This window comes from Macaca thibetana, chromosome 8 (assembly GCF_024542745.1).
Source record: "Macaca thibetana thibetana isolate TM-01 chromosome 8, ASM2454274v1, whole genome shotgun sequence".
Taxonomy (NCBI): domain Eukaryota; kingdom Metazoa; phylum Chordata; class Mammalia; order Primates; family Cercopithecidae; genus Macaca; species Macaca thibetana.
In genome coordinates, this window is record NC_065585.1 from 83,165,888 (window position 1) to 83,181,523 (window position 15,636).

Sequence of the window (15,636 nt, forward strand, 5' to 3'; positions counted from 1 at the left end):
GGGGTGGAGCTGCCCAAGACCATAAGAGCCCACCACTTGTATCAGCGTGACCTGGATGTGAGACATGAAGTCAAAGGAGATGATTTCAGAGCTTTAAAATTTAATGACAGCCACACTGGATTTCAGACTTGCGTGGAGCTTGAAGCCCCTTTGTTTTGGCCAATTTCTCCCATTTTGAAAGGGAGTATTTATCCAATACCTGTACCCCCATTGTATCTTAGAAGTAACTGATTTGCTTTTGATTTTATAGGCTCCTAAGTGGAAGGGACTTGCCTTGTCTCAGATGAGACTTTGGACTTGGACTTTGGGTTTATGCTGGAATGAGTTAAGCCTTTGGGGGATGGTTGTAAAGGCATGATTCTGTTTTGAAATGTGAGGACATGAGATTTGGGAAGGATCAGGGGTGGAATTATATGGTTTCACTGTGTCCCCACCCAAATCCCATCTCAAATTGTAATCCCCATAATCCCCATGTGCCTAGGGACATACCTGGTGGAAGGTGATTGGATCAAGGAGGCAGTTTCCCCTATGCTGTTCTCATGATAGTAAGTTCTCATGAGATCTGATGATTTTATAAGGGGCTCTTCCCCCTTCACTCCTCACTCTTCTCTCTCTTGTTACCATGTGAGGAATATCCTTGCTTCTTCTTTGCCTTCTGCCATGATTGTAAGTTTCCTCAGGCCTCCCCAGCCGTGTGGAACTGTGATTCAATTAAACCTCTTTCCTATATTAATTATCCAGTCTCGGGTATTTTTTATAGCAGTGTGAAAACAGACTAATACAGTATTCTTTGAGAACACAGATAGAACCTGTACATACATTGAAGGAAAATTCAATTTCTTTAGCAAAACCACATACTACATCATTTATCAGGTGTCTGTCTTTTTAAAAATTAAGTAAATACATGTTCATTACTAGGTTTCTGTTTGCCTTAATATAGGTTTTTTTAAAATCTCAGATAAAACTATCTTTATACTCAGGATGGAATCTAGGAAATTCCGACAAATCACTTGCTGAATATTAAATAACAACATTAATTGATTATGCATTTTAATTTATTTTATTTATTTTATTTTGTCTTTCTAACAGGGAAAAATTGAGGAAGCAGTGAATGCATTCAAAGAACTAGTACGCAAATACCCACAGAGTCCACGAGCAAGATATGGGAAAGCACAGGTATTCTGAGACCCGTTTCCTTAGAATACTTTTTTGATGTTTGTGTGCTCTGTGTAATTGAATTTTTTACTCCTTACTATTTTCCCTTTCCAATTTCTATACAGAATCAGTTTCTCATGTATATACATAAGCAAGAAATACAATTAATTATCACTATTGCATGCTGCTGAATTTAGTAACATTTTTTTCTGCTCCTCCTCCATGTGACTTCTCTCTGGTTTTGAAAAGAAAATAAAGAGTAACACTTTTGTCATTGTTCTACCATTCCCTCATGTCCCATTCCATCTAATCCCACCATACAGTGTTCACTTGAGGCTCCTCAGAGCTTTCAGACTCTCAGTTTTATAACTGGAGGTTGCAAGTATGCTTAGGAAAGGCCTTTCTAAAATATAAAGTGGAACATACTTTGTTGTTTCTATAGTTTTTTCCAGCGGACTCATTTCTTAGCAGCTACCTTTATCCTCATCTCCCACCATCTCCTTTCTTATCTGGCTTTCTCTAGTTTCCAACTTCTTTCATGAAGCATGTCCCCGTTCACTTGTAACTGCATAAACCCACTGCGTGTCAGTGTTTTAGGCCCTGGGAGTGTCTGTTTTGTATTCTTTTATGAGATGATTAGTCAGGTGCAGCTACAAGAGGTCTCCTAGGACAGGATTAGGGAAAAGCAAAGTTTATTATGCTCACAAGTCCTAGAGACAGGAGGCCCAGCATGCCACATAGGGCTACATGGGAAAGACTCAAGGTGATCAGGGGATGGTAGGCAAGAGAGAAGGGAAGGTTTGGCCACATCCTTTATTGAGGTTTCCATGGAAAAGGCAAGGTAGGGCAGGGTGAACAGTTTAGTACCAGCTAGTTTGAATAATTTCAGCCGTCTTTTTGCCTACAGGGGTGGTACCTGGCCCTGACATGATTAAAATAGAGGAGGCGTGGCTCTGGATTGGTTAGTTTGCATATCAAAAGCTTGCTTCTGGCTGAGCATTGGCCATCTCAGAATTGTCTAGCTCAGAACAGTCTCTCCCTAGCCAGAGAGGTTTTTTAAGATGTCAAAACATCATAATATATAGAAAATTTAAAAATAATTACAATACAATACAATGAACATTCTTGTGGATTCCAGTGGAAGATTTTTTTTAATTACTTAAAGAATATTTGGTGAAAGCCCACTATGTGCCAGGCCCTGTTGTAAGCATTAGAGATACAGCCATCACTAGAACATATTTTAAAAGCCCCAACACTTACAGAGTTTCCATTGTAAAGGGGAAGACAATGCATAAGACAAGTAAGTCCAATGTATATGCTTACTAGGGCTGAGTGCTAAGCAGAGGATAAAGAAAACAAGGAACAGCTAGTAGACATGTGAGGGGGTTGGTGTGGTATGAAAGGTGGCAGGGAAAGGTCTCATCAAGGAGGTGACATTTGAGCAAAGCCCTGAAAGTCTTTATAAATAAATATATACTTAAAGAATGTTATAAAGTATTAAGAATAAATATGTTAGATCATCTTACCTAATAAGAAATGCCATAAAGAAAAGAAAAAAGGTAATGGAATAAACGGCGTACCTATTAAGATTTTTTTGGCTGCAGGTAATGTGATTGAAAGTAACGGGGCAGACAGCACTTTGGACAAGTTGGGCAGGAAAGGTCTCTCTAGGGAGGCAACATGTGGCTGAGTTGTGAGGAGTTTATATTACTAGAAGGAGATATCCAGGCAAGAGAAAGCAGCAAGTCAAAGGCTTCGAGGCAGGAAAACAATCTTGGCATAAGCCTGAGGAGAGAAAGAAGGTCATGCTGGGGGCAGGGAAAGGAGGATCAAGGAGGCTGCAGCCTTGCAGATTTTATTCTACGTGTGCTGGGAAGCCATGGGAGGGTTTGTTTGGTTTTTTGGGGGAGTTTTGTTTGTTTGTTTGTTTTTATACTTTCAGTTCTGGGATACATGTGCAGAACATGCAGGTTTCTTACATAGGTATATACATGCCATGGTGGTTTGCTGCACCCATCAACCCATCATCTACATTAGGTATTTCTGCTAATGCTATCCCTCCCCTAGCCCCTACTCCTGACAGGCCCCAGTGTGTGATATTGCCCTCCCTGTGTCCATGTGATCTCATTGTTCAACTCCTACTTATGAGTGAGAACATGTGGTGTTTGGTTTTCTGTTCCTGTTTTAGTTTGCTGAGAATTATGGTTTCCACCTTCATCCACATCTCTGCAAAGGACATGAACTCATCCTTTTTTGTGGCTGCATAGCATTCCATGGTATATATGTGCCACATTTTCTTTATCCATTATATCATTGATAGGCATTTGGGTTGGTTCCAAGTCTTTGCTATTGTGAATAGTGCTGCAGTAAACATATGTGTGTATGTGTCTTTATAGTAGAATTATTTATAATCCTTTGGGTTATACCCAGTAATGGGATTGCTGGATCAAATGGTATTTCTGGTTCTAGATTCTTGAGGAATTACCACACCGTCTTCCACAATGATTGAACTAATTTACACTCCCACCAACAGTGTAAAAGCATGCCTATTTTTCCACATCCTCTCTATAATCTGTTGTTTCCTGACTTTTTAATGATCACCATTCTAACTGGCATGAGATGGTATCTCATTTTGGTTTTGATTTGCATTTCTCTAATGACCAGTGATGATGAGCTTTATTTTATATGTTTGTTGGCCACATAAATGTCTTCTTTTGAGAAGTGTCTGTTCATATCCTTCACCCACTTTTTGATGGGGTTGTTTGTTTTTTGCTTGTAAATTTGTTTATGTTCATTGTAGATTCTGGATATTAGCCCTTTGTCAGATGGGTAGATTGCAAAAATTTTCTCCCATTCTGTAGGTTGTCTGTTCACTTTGATGATAGTTTCTTTTGCTGCACAGAAGCTCTTTAGTTTAATTTGATCCTACTTGTCAGTTTTCTCTTTTGTTGCCATTGCTTTTGGTGTTTTAGTCATGAAGTCTTTGCCCATGCCTATGTCCTGAATGGTATTGCCTAGGTTTTCTTCTAGAGTTTTTATGGTTTTGGGTCTTACGTTTAAGTCTTTAATTCGTCTTGAGTTGATTTTCATATAAGGTATAAGGAAAGAGTCTTGTTTCAGTTTTCTGCATATGACTTGCCAGTTTTCCCAACACCATTTATTAAATAGGGAATCCTTTCCCCATTGCTTGTTTTTGTAAGGTTTGTTAAAGATCAGATGGTTACAGATGTGTGGTGTTATTTCTGTGGTCTCTGTTCTGTTCCATTAGTTTATGTATCTGTTTTGGTACCAGTACCATGCTGTTTTGGTTACTATAGCTTTGTAGTATAGTTTGAAGTCAGGTAGCCTGATACCACCAAGCTTTGTTTCCTTTTGCTTAGGATTGTCTTGGCTATATGAGCTCTTTTTCGGTTCCACATGAAATTTAAAGTAGTTTTTTCTAATGCTGTGAAGAAAGTCAATTGTACCTTGATGGGGATAGCACTGAATCTATAAATTACTTGGGGCAGTATGGCCATTTTCACCATATTTATTCTTCCTATCCATGAGCATGGAATGTTTTTCCGTTTGTTTGTGTCCTCTCTTACTTCGTTGAGCAGTGGTTTGTAGTTCTCCTTGAAGAGGTCCTTCACATCCCTTGTAAGTTGTATTCCTAGGTGTTTAATTCTCTTCGTAGCAAATGTGAATGGGATTGCACTGATGATTTGACTCTCTGTCTATTATTGGTGTATAGGAATGCTTGTGATTTTTGCACATTGATTTTGTATCCTGAGACTTTGCTGAAGTTGCTTATCAGCTTAAGGAGTTTTGGGGGTGAGACGATGGTGTTTTCTAAATATACAATCATGTCATCTGCAAACAGAGACAATTTGACTTCTTCTCTTTCTATTTGAATACGCTTTATTTCTTTCTCTTGCCTGATTGCCCTGGCCAGAACTTCCAATACTATGTCGAGTAGGAGTGGTAAGAGAGGGCATCCTTGTCTTGTGACAACAGTCTGGTTGTTTTTTGTAAAGTTTGCTTTGGTTACTGAGTGGAAAATGGATTATGGAGGCAAAAGTAGGTGCAAAAAGAATAGAAGGCTATTGCAAGTGTACACAAGAGATGCTGGTGGCTTGGACTGTGGTCATGGCCATGGAGATGAGGGAAGTAGGCAGGTGGTGGAGCTGAAAGGACTTGAGGATGGATTAGATGTAAAAGTGTCAGAAGCAGAGGACTCAAGGCTGACCCCTGAGTTTTTGGTTCAGCCAGCTCAGTAGACGATAATGCCAGTTACTGACCAGGAAGAACAAGTCTGGAGTGATGCAGAAGTCAAGAGTTCAAGAGTTTGCTATTGGTCTTATTAAGTGTGTGATGCCTATTAGACATTCAGGTGAACATGTTAAGTAGACCATTGGATTCACAGAGCCTGAACTTGGAGGAGAAGCCAGGGCAGGATATCAAAATGTGCCAGGAAGTAAAGCTCCAAAAGCCCTGCCTAGAGGTCAAGATTGTCAACTGTGCTGGGAAACGGTAGATTCAGAGTGCAGAAATTTTCCAGACAAAGGAGATGCTGACAGCACCCCTCTGGAGAAGGTCCATGCAAGCATTTGTGCAGGACACACACAGGAACTAACTCAGCTGTAGATAAAACAAGTGAATTTTGTTCTGAACTGAAAGTGGTGACCACTTGAAATCTAGATGCTCAGTATCTTCTTATATCTCCATTAAAAATTAATTAATATAATTTTTATTAATTTCATTTTAATTAAATTTGTGAAAAATTGATTCAAATAAGTTCCTGTTGTCCATGGTACAGACCAACTTTAGCATACAGCAATGGTATGATTTTTATAAATTAATTTGCTCAGTAATTCTCTAAAATTGCTAAATCATATTTCCTTTTAAGTAAGAGAGAGTGTGTTTGTTACCAAAAGATCATGCCTATTCAAATAAGTAGTAGTTTTTGTCACTAGTATTAAGTCATTTCATTAAGAGAAGCATATTAACTAGAGAGAGAAATGCTTTATGAAAATGCTATTTTAATTATGGCAAAAATGTTTTATACTTTAGAAGTTTTCCTTATATGTAATACTAATTGTGAGTACCAGAGTCTAAGTAAATGAAGTGCTCTTGAAACATTGTGATTGTTATATTTACAGTCAACCCTCCGAATCCTCGTGTTCCATATTCATGAATTCAACCAACCACAGATTGAAAATATTCAGAAAAAAATAAAAAATAACAATGCAACGATTAAAATAATACAAATAAAAATGATACAGTATAACAACTATTTACATAGAAGTTACATTGCATTGGGTATAATACGTAATCTGATGATGATTTAAATTATACAGGAGGATATGCATAGGCAATATGCAAATACTATACCATTTTATATCAGCAACCTGAGCATCTGCAGACAGTGGTATTGCAGTGCGTCTGTGGTGGTGGTGGTCTTGGAACTAATCTCCAGTATATAACTAAGGATGACTGTATATCCTTATTTCACAGTAGAAATTTGAGATTTAGGCTTTAAGCAATATCTTTTATCTCTAAACTATTATGCTTCAATGTGTTATTGCTATTAATATTAATGTGGCATACAGCAAAATTTAGGCATGGTAAATTAAATTTTAATAGAGTAATTTAAAGGAAACTTCAAATTCATAGTAGTTTTAAAAATAAAAATTCAACAGAAGATGGGTTTTATAGGAAGAAATTATGACTTTTTCATTCTTTGTTAGCAGATTGAACAATTACTTTATAATATTCCAACAAATTTTTAAAATTTAGCAACATAAAGTCATATATAAACTATAGTATCTATCATAAAATAGCACTGATAATGTCTTTTTCTTCATATTACCAAAAATCAATTTTGATCAAGTTCCCTGAACATTGAACACAAAATATTAAAATATTAACTCAGTTCACTTTATTATCTTTCAGAAACCATTAATGCCTTTGAGGTAGAAAATGACACATCTTATAGGCAGATTGGTTGGGTGAATTAAGTTAGAGTCAACAAAAGGCTTTGCGATGTTAACATCTTGTAACAAATATTCAGTTTCAGTTCAGCTTGTTTTATCTACAGATGCTAAACTGATAAAAATCAATCCGTAGACTTTTCAGTGCAAGTGCCTATCAGTTTTATTCAAGAGATTATAAAGAATTATGTGCCATTTTAGTAGTGATATCTTTCCAATTCTGCAAGTTGTAAATATTAATACTTCATTAAAACAAAGGGCCCTGGGTTACCAGAGAGGGAACATGGCATACAGATTATACTATCTCTCTCACTTTTCAGATTGAGCTTAAAGGTATTTATTCCAATCTCAATAAAGAAGGATTGTCTTAGTAGGCATTTGTCTGCCCACTGATGCTACAGAGACCTCCAGTTCCAGGATCTTTTTGGGCACTTTCTAGGTTCAAAATGAAGAGAGTGAACCACAGATGGTTTATAATTTACAATGGTTTTTCTTAACAATTTTTCAACTTTATAATGGTGTGAAAGTGATACACATTCAGTAGAAACTGTACTTCAGTATAGTATCCAATAAATTACATGAGATATTCAATGTTTCATTATAAAATAGGCTTTGTGCTAGGTAATTTTGCACAAATGTAGGCTGATTAAGTTTTCTGAGCACATTTAATGTAGACTCTGCTAAGCTATGATATTCAGTAGGTTATGTGTATTAAATACATTTTTGACTTACAATGTTTTCAACTTATGATGAGGTGTAACCCCATCGAAAGTCAATGAACATCTGTAGATGGTTTTGAAAGGACTCTCAGGTCTAGAACTCTGTGTTTCTGCAAAGTTACCTATCAGTATTCATATTTTGGGGAGTTAACTCACTATAACAAAACTCACAAGGAGCTGATACCTATACAGAAGAGCCAGTATAGGAATATATGCTAGAAGGCCATGCCCAGCATCATGATCAGTGTGGGTCATTGACAACGGACTTTCTCTCCTGGTAGATAAGTCTATTCCGGAGACCATTTACAGACTTCCAAAGATAGTGAATGGTCTGGAGCATATCTCCATTTATCAAGGGTGAATTGCCTTTTCTAATCTAGAGATTTTTATCCTACCAAGTTTTCTTTCTCATAAATCTGTCCACTTCTGTCACTACTGCTTTAATTGTAGCTCTCGTCATCTTGGGTAACTTATCCTAATCAGTTCATATTATCAGGTTATTTCACTGATGTGTTATTTTGTGGGAAAAAAAATCCCATTGTCTTATTTTGTCAATTTATGCTGATTCTTAGTTTTTTTGTTTGTTGGTTGGTTTTTTACTTTGGGATATGGGAGGGATGGGTCATTTTCTTACCATGCCCTCAAATTGTAGGGCAATACTTTATTTTGGTTCTGCATATATTTATATATTAACTACAACACACATTTTAACAACATAAACATGTTTAAATATTCTGAGAAAAAAAAAATGTGTATGCTACTTTTAGCATCTAGCCAGAATCATTTTTCCTCAAATGATAGTCTTCAGATTGTAGCCTCCTAAATCTAATGAGATATTGATGGTATTTTACATATTCTCCTCTCTCTTCCTGCCTCCAGTATTTTAGTCCCCATTCTCAGTTTCCAGCTAAGAATGTTGAATCTTATTTCATTAAGAAAAATAGAAATATCCAGACAATTTCCACATGATGCTGCTACTGTGCTAACAGCCATTCTCTACCTATGCCCATATGCTCTGCCTTCCCTCCTGTTAGCACAGATTGACTATTCTGGTCCCTGTTCCTCTCTCACTTGCTGAAGGACATCCCTCTAATTTTTGTGTCTCCTTCTGCATCATCAGATTTTCCCTCTCTACTGAGACTCTTGCATCTCCTTGGGAGCATGCTGTACTATTTCCCATCCTTAAAGAACTCCCCTTGTCTGCACATTACCCTCTGCCAGCTGGCTTATTTTTCTGCTTCCCTTTACAGTGAAACTCTTAGAAAGAATTATCTCCACTTCCTTCCATCATCTCATGTTCACTTGAACCTGCTGTACTCTGGGTTTCCCTCCTTTTTGCTGGTCCTCCCTTGTTATCCTCATCTCTAATGACCCTTAAACATTGGAGTTCTTTAGGATTCAGTTCTTGGACTGCTTCTTTTCTCTGTTTACACTCTCGACTGCTGCTAGCTTCCTAGCTTTACATACCGTCTTCATCCTTGATGATTCCCACACTTAACGTCTCTTACTCTGACTCCCTCCTGAACTCCAGACTCATATATGCCCCTTCCTGGTCAATAATTCCATTTGGATATCTTATAGGCATTTTAGGTTTAAATCTCTTGATTCCGTACTACCCCCAAACCTGCTCCTGCCCTGTGTTCCCATTCTCAGGGAATGACAGTTTATCCAGTAATCACTGAAGCCCAAACCTTGTTCATTCTTGGTTTTTCTCTCTCCCCTTCTCTCACACCCTACATTTAGACTATCAGCAAATCTGTTGGCTCTGACCTTCAAAATGTATCTATAATCTGACCACTTTTTACCACTTCCATTACTGCTATCTTAGTCCAAGCTGTAACCATCCCACACCTGGATTCCTGCTGGAGTATTCTACCTCTCCCAGTTTCTCAGTCTGTTCTCCATACTGCTGCCACCATGATTCCTTCAACACATGCATCAGGTTGTTTCAAAAGTCCCCATTGTCTTCCCATCTCACTTTGTGTACTAGAATTGTTAATAACTTGCCAGGCCCTACTTTACCTGATGGCCGCCATTGGTCTTCCCTTTCCTCCCCTCCACTGCACTGTCCTTTCCTGGATTCCTCATTCCTACCTCCAAGCCTTTGCTCTTGCTCTTTTCCCTGCCTAGAATGCTACTCCCCAAGGTATCTTCATAATGTGCTCCCTCTCTTCTTTCAAGCCCTCCCTGATCATCCTGATTAAATTAGCAATGTCTTACCATCCCACCTAGCACTCCTAAGCCTGCTTTATTTTTATCCAGAGCACTTATGGCTGTTAGACACATGGTACCTTTATTTGTTTGTTATATTTGCCACCTTTCCAAAATGGATGCAAAGTAGAAAGCAAAAAGGGCTTTGTCTGTTTTGTTCAATATGCCTGCCACATTTGTAGAAGAGTGCCTCTTTCCCAGAAAACAGTTGTTAAATGAATGAATGCACACACAAATAAATTAATGAAAGAATGGGAACTTTGACTGGAGACCTGCCTATATAATGTTAGTGTGTAACAGGATGTACATCTCCATCAGCCCCAGCATATATTAGTCCTGCCATAATGACATTCTTTCTTGTCTTCAGTAACAAACTTTTCTTTGTATTATTAAAATAGTGTGTTGATTTTCTATATTTTGTTAGTTTTTTTTTTTTAATCTCTTGATAAGGAGAAAAGGCTAATGTGTCTTACATTTCTTTTAAGGCATGTCCAAAAGTTAATTTTTTATGACTATTTTGGGTAATTACAAACACAGCTAGTCATAGGACATTTATCCAGTCTGGGGACTTCTTCTAGTGTGAGGACGATTTGGCTGAGAAGAGGAGAAGTAATGAGGTGCTACGTGGAGCCATCGAGACCTACCAAGAGGTGGCCAGCCTACCTGATGTCCCTGCGGACCTGCTGAAGCTGAGTTTGAAGCGTCGCTCAGACAGGCAACAATTTCTAGGTAAGATGCAGTCAAAGGTAGTTCAGTAGGAAATGGCATACTTTTTAATCTTGAAGAAGCTGAAGAGTGTATTCTTCTCTTAGAATGATTACATGGGAGGAAACCTGAGTTTTACAACTGATGTCAAGTAATGTATCTGTGTCCTAAGCTCACCATCTCTAAAACTGAAATTGCAATCCTGACCTTAATAGAGACATACCTCAAAGATACTGTGGGTTTGGTTCCAGACCATCAGAATAAAGAGAGTTATACAAATTTTTTGATTTCCCAGGGTATCTAAAAGTTGTGTTTATACTATGTCATAGGTCTTAAGTGTGCAATAACATTATGGCTTAGAAAACGATGTCCAAACCCTAATTTAAAAATATGTTATTGCTCAAAATGTTAATGATAATCTGAGCCTTCAGTGAGTTGTAATCTTTTTGTGGATGGAGAGTCTTGCCTCAATGTTAATAGCCAGTGATTGATCAGGGTGGTGGTTGCTGAAGGTTGGGGTGACTGAGGCAATTTCTTAAAATAAGACAACAATGAAGTTTGCTGCATTGATTGACTCTTCCTTTCAGGAAAGATGTATCTGTAGTTTGCAATGGTGTTTGACAGTATTTTGCCCACAGAACTTTTTTCAAAATTGGAGTCGATCCTCTCAAACCCTGTCACTGCCTTGTCAACAAAGTTTATGGAATATTCTAAATCCTTTGTTGCCATTTCAACAATGTTTGCTGCATCTTCACCATGAGTAGATTCCATCTCAAGAAACCACTTTCTTTGCTCATCTGTAAGAAGCAACTACTCATCTATTAAAGTTTGATCATGAGATTGCAGCAAATCAATCACATCTTCGGGATCCACTTCTAATTCTAGTTATCTTGCTATTTCCACATCTGTAGTTCCTTCCTCCGCTGAAGTCTTGAACCCCTCAAAGTCATTAATGAGGGTTGGAATGAACTTCCTCCCCAAACTCCTGTTAGTTTTTATATTTTGACATTTAAATAAAATTTATTTATTAAATAATAGAACTTAAAAGTCTAAATTACTCTGTGATCCATGAACTGCAGAATGGATGTTGTGTTAGCAGGCATGAGAACAACATTCACCTCCTTAGACATCTCCATCAGAGTTCTTGGTGACTAGATGCTTATCAATGAGCAGTAATATTTTGAAAGGACCTTTTTTTTTTTTTAAGGACTCAACAGTAGGCTTAAAATAGTCAAAAAACCATGCTAGATGTCCTATCATTCAGATTTTCTTCTCCCATTTATAGAGCACAAGCAGAGTAGATTTAGCATAATTTTAAAAGCCCCAGGTTTTTCAAAATGGTAAGTGAGCACTGGCTTCAACTTAAAGTCTCCAGCTACATTAGCTCCTAACAAGACAGTAGGTGTATCCTCAAAACTTTGAAAGCAGGCATTGACTTCTCCTTTCTCACTATGAAAGTTCTAGATGGCATCTTCTACCAATAGACAGTGATTTTTGTCTACATAGAAAATCTGCTGTTTAGTGTAGCCACTTTCATCAGTGATCTTAGCTAGATCTTCCGGAAACTTGCTGTAGCTTCTACATTAGCACTTGCTACTTCGTCTTACACTTTTATCTTATGTAGATGGTTTCTTCCCTTAAATTTCATGAACAAGTCTCTGCTAGCTCTCTTCTCCCCGTTTCCTCCCATTTTATGATAGCCTGTATAATTTGCCTAAGGAATCATAGCTAATAGATGTCTGGAATAAAAAACTGTTCCTGTGATACCAAATTCTTTTCTCCCTTAACTATGGCAAAATGATTCATGGAGGTTGAAATTATCTGTGCAAATTTTTTTATAAATGAATAATAGCTGTTTCTGGTACTTTAAAAAAATTTCCTTATAAGATTTGACCCTATATCAAGGAAAATGCTAGAAAAAAAATTAATCATGAAGCAAATTTGCAAATACTTTGAAAAGAACATCATATCATATCTCATCAGATTTAGGAGGCTATAATCTAAAGATTATCATTTGAGGAAAAATGATACCAGCTAGATGCTAAAAGTAGCACACATAATATAGAACATCATATACCATCCTCTGGACTGACCCAGGTTCCCTGTACTGAAGGCAAATAAGACTAGCTGTCAGCTGACTTCACCATCACCAGGCTTACAATTCTCTCCCCATAACACATCATCACTGAACGTGGAGGGAAGGAGCTCGAGTCACTGCCAAGGCAGGTGCTCAGCTGGCCAGACAGTTACACGGGCAGATTATTAATGTCACTTAGGGGAGGCTCCTATAGTTTAGAGTCAAGGCCCAGTGGACCCTTCTATCAGTTTTCTGAGGATTAGAACGAAGAGTTGTATCACTTTTGTAGATGAACAACACAGGACTAGAGCCCACGTGATGATTAAAAATGATAAGAAATGGTCAGTTACACTAATATTCATAGGGACCAGTGGAGCAGAAGTAAAACATGCAGCACAAATTCAGCACAGAAAAGGCAGGGCCAGGACTCCAGAGAGACAATGCAGGCACTCGCCATGGACACAGAATCAGCATTACTGGCCGGGTGTGGTGGCTCATGCCTGTAATACCAACACTTTGGGAGGCCAAGGTAGGAAGATCACCTGAGTTCAGGAGTTTGAGACCAGCCTGGCCAACATGGTGAAACCCTGTCTCTACTAAAAATACAAAATTTAGCCGGGCATGGTGGCAGGCACCTATAATCCCAGCTACTCAGGAGGCTGAGGCAGAAAAATCATTTGAACCCGGAAGTCAGAGGTTGCAGTGAACCGAGATCATGCCACTGCACTCCAGCCTGGGCGACAGAATGAGACTGCATCTCAAAGAAAAAAAAAAAAAGAATCAGCATTACTGAGTTTTCTTCTTGCCTCAGTCTCCACTATGACTCTGCTTAGCACTGTTTAGTGATTCTGTCACTAAAGTGTTAACATTTTCTTCATCATGAATGTTTTACATTAATATTAATTTTTTAAAAGGATGCATTAAACTAGCCTTCACATCAAAATTACTAACTTTTTTGGCGTCCTCTGAAATCTCACTCTGAGTGCCTCTGTGGCCTCACCCTGTCCTCGGCCCTGGGAAGGTGACTGTCTCTTCCACAGCAATCCATCAGCATTTGAATGTAGTCCTCTCAGAATGTCCTTGAGAATGAGGCAAGTTCACTTAAGGAGGCTCTGAGGCAACTGGAGACAGAAGATTTTAGTGAAAATGACAAGGTGGTGAAGTTGGTCACAACACAACAGGGTTCCTGGCTGCAGAGTGGAACGGACAGGGAGCAGATGGCTGCAAGAGGGGTTTGTGTCCGTGCTTTTGTTGTGGATAATAGGAGAATTCTAGAAGAAAGTGTGAGCCTAGGTGGGCAGGTAGTGGGAAGGAAAGGTATAGAAAAGGAAGCCCAGATTTGTTAGTGAGGAAATGACTAGGGTTCTGATAGGAATACGATTGACTGGTAATGGGGCATAGGCCATGGGATGAGTCGGTGATGCTTTATGGCAGATGGTTTGGCAGTGGAATATACAGCTGCTTTAGCTTACTGACACTCCTGTCACTCTCCTAGATTGTGGGAAATGAAGCCTTTTAGATAATTCATGACTTTTTTCATTTATGCTAGTCCTCTTTTTGCACGTGTTCTTTTATATAGATCAATTGAAGCTGGGTTTTTTCATGATTCATGAGTGCAAAGTATGCCTTTGTCCACGAGAGGGCGCCCTAATACTGGATGATGTATCGTTTGTTCCATGACTAGGTCATTACCTAGAGATGAGTACACTTGTCATTGATTGGAGATGTGTCAGCAGTTAGGTACTGTCCCATGTACTTTGGTGCCTTTTCAAATTTCCTACAGGTGCTAGACCCTGAAGTTAGAAAAGACTTTTTATTGCTTACCCTCTATTCATAAAGTTAATAAACCTAAAAGATTTCAGCAGAACTTTTTTTTTAACGAGGAATTGGTGACTAAGTTTTTCTTGAGAAGGAATTTAACATAAAATGGTAAACATTGCTGAATTTTTAAAATGAGAATGTCTTTAGAATGTTTATAATCAATGCCATATTCAGTATCTACTTATGGCAGTTATTAATACCACTGCAACTACATTACGAAATCCTACTAGGTACTTAGTAAACCACTAATAAAGCCAGATTTGAGCTAGTTTTCAGGCCCTAGTGAATAGTCTCTCATGATCTACCTTCTCAATACAAAACTGTACATAATCTGTTTTTATTTCTATTTTTTTTTTTAATTCTCACCAACTCAGGTCATATGAGAGGTTCCCTGCTTACCCTACAGAGATTAGTTCAACTATTTCCCAATGATACTTCCTTAAAAAACGACCTTGGCGTGGGATACCTCTTGATAGGAGATAATGACAATGCAAAGAAAGTTTACGAAGAGGTAAGCATCAATCTTGTATTAACTACATCAAATTAAGTTCTAAGACTATTTGCAAATTGCATTTATTATCTTTATTTTAAATTAAGTTAAAAAGCATGTAAGTATTATTATAGTTAACATATTCTAAACTATGTTTTAACATTGCTTTTTTTTCCTAGATCAGAAGATTTTTAAATCTTAGTTAACACGTAGTAGATTAAAGCCTTCAAATTGTAATTGTGATGCTTTTAAAACTTCATATTTATCTTTCCATACATAGTCTTTTTAAAATTGTTCTTTATGACAGGAAGAATTTAAGTTCCTGTGAATGTTACACACACACACACACACACTCTCTCTCTCTCTCTCTCTCTCTCTCTCTTTCCTTTTTTTTTTTTTTTTTTTTTTGGCAGAAGTATGGTCTAGAGAGAGGCTATGGAACAGGGGCCTTTCAAGAATGTGACATAAATTACTCACTTTTCAGCA

At 37.9% G+C, this 15,636-nt stretch overlaps 1 protein-coding gene across 16 annotated transcripts in view; it reads left to right on the forward strand.

The window, feature by feature from the left end:
• The window catches only part of ASPH (aspartate beta-hydroxylase), a 222,165-nt gene that overhangs the window by 144,265 nt on the left and 62,264 nt on the right, over positions 1–15,636 (forward strand). For all 16 annotated transcript variants that reach the window (XM_050801980.1, XM_050801985.1, XM_050801981.1 and 13 more), the window contains 3 exons: positions 1,090–1,176; positions 10,636–10,786; positions 15,035–15,171. In XM_050801980.1, coding sequence (XP_050657937.1) covers positions 1,090–1,176; positions 10,636–10,786; positions 15,035–15,171 — 375 coding nt within the window. The remainder of the gene's footprint in view (positions 1–1,089; positions 1,177–10,635; positions 10,787–15,034; positions 15,172–15,636) is intronic.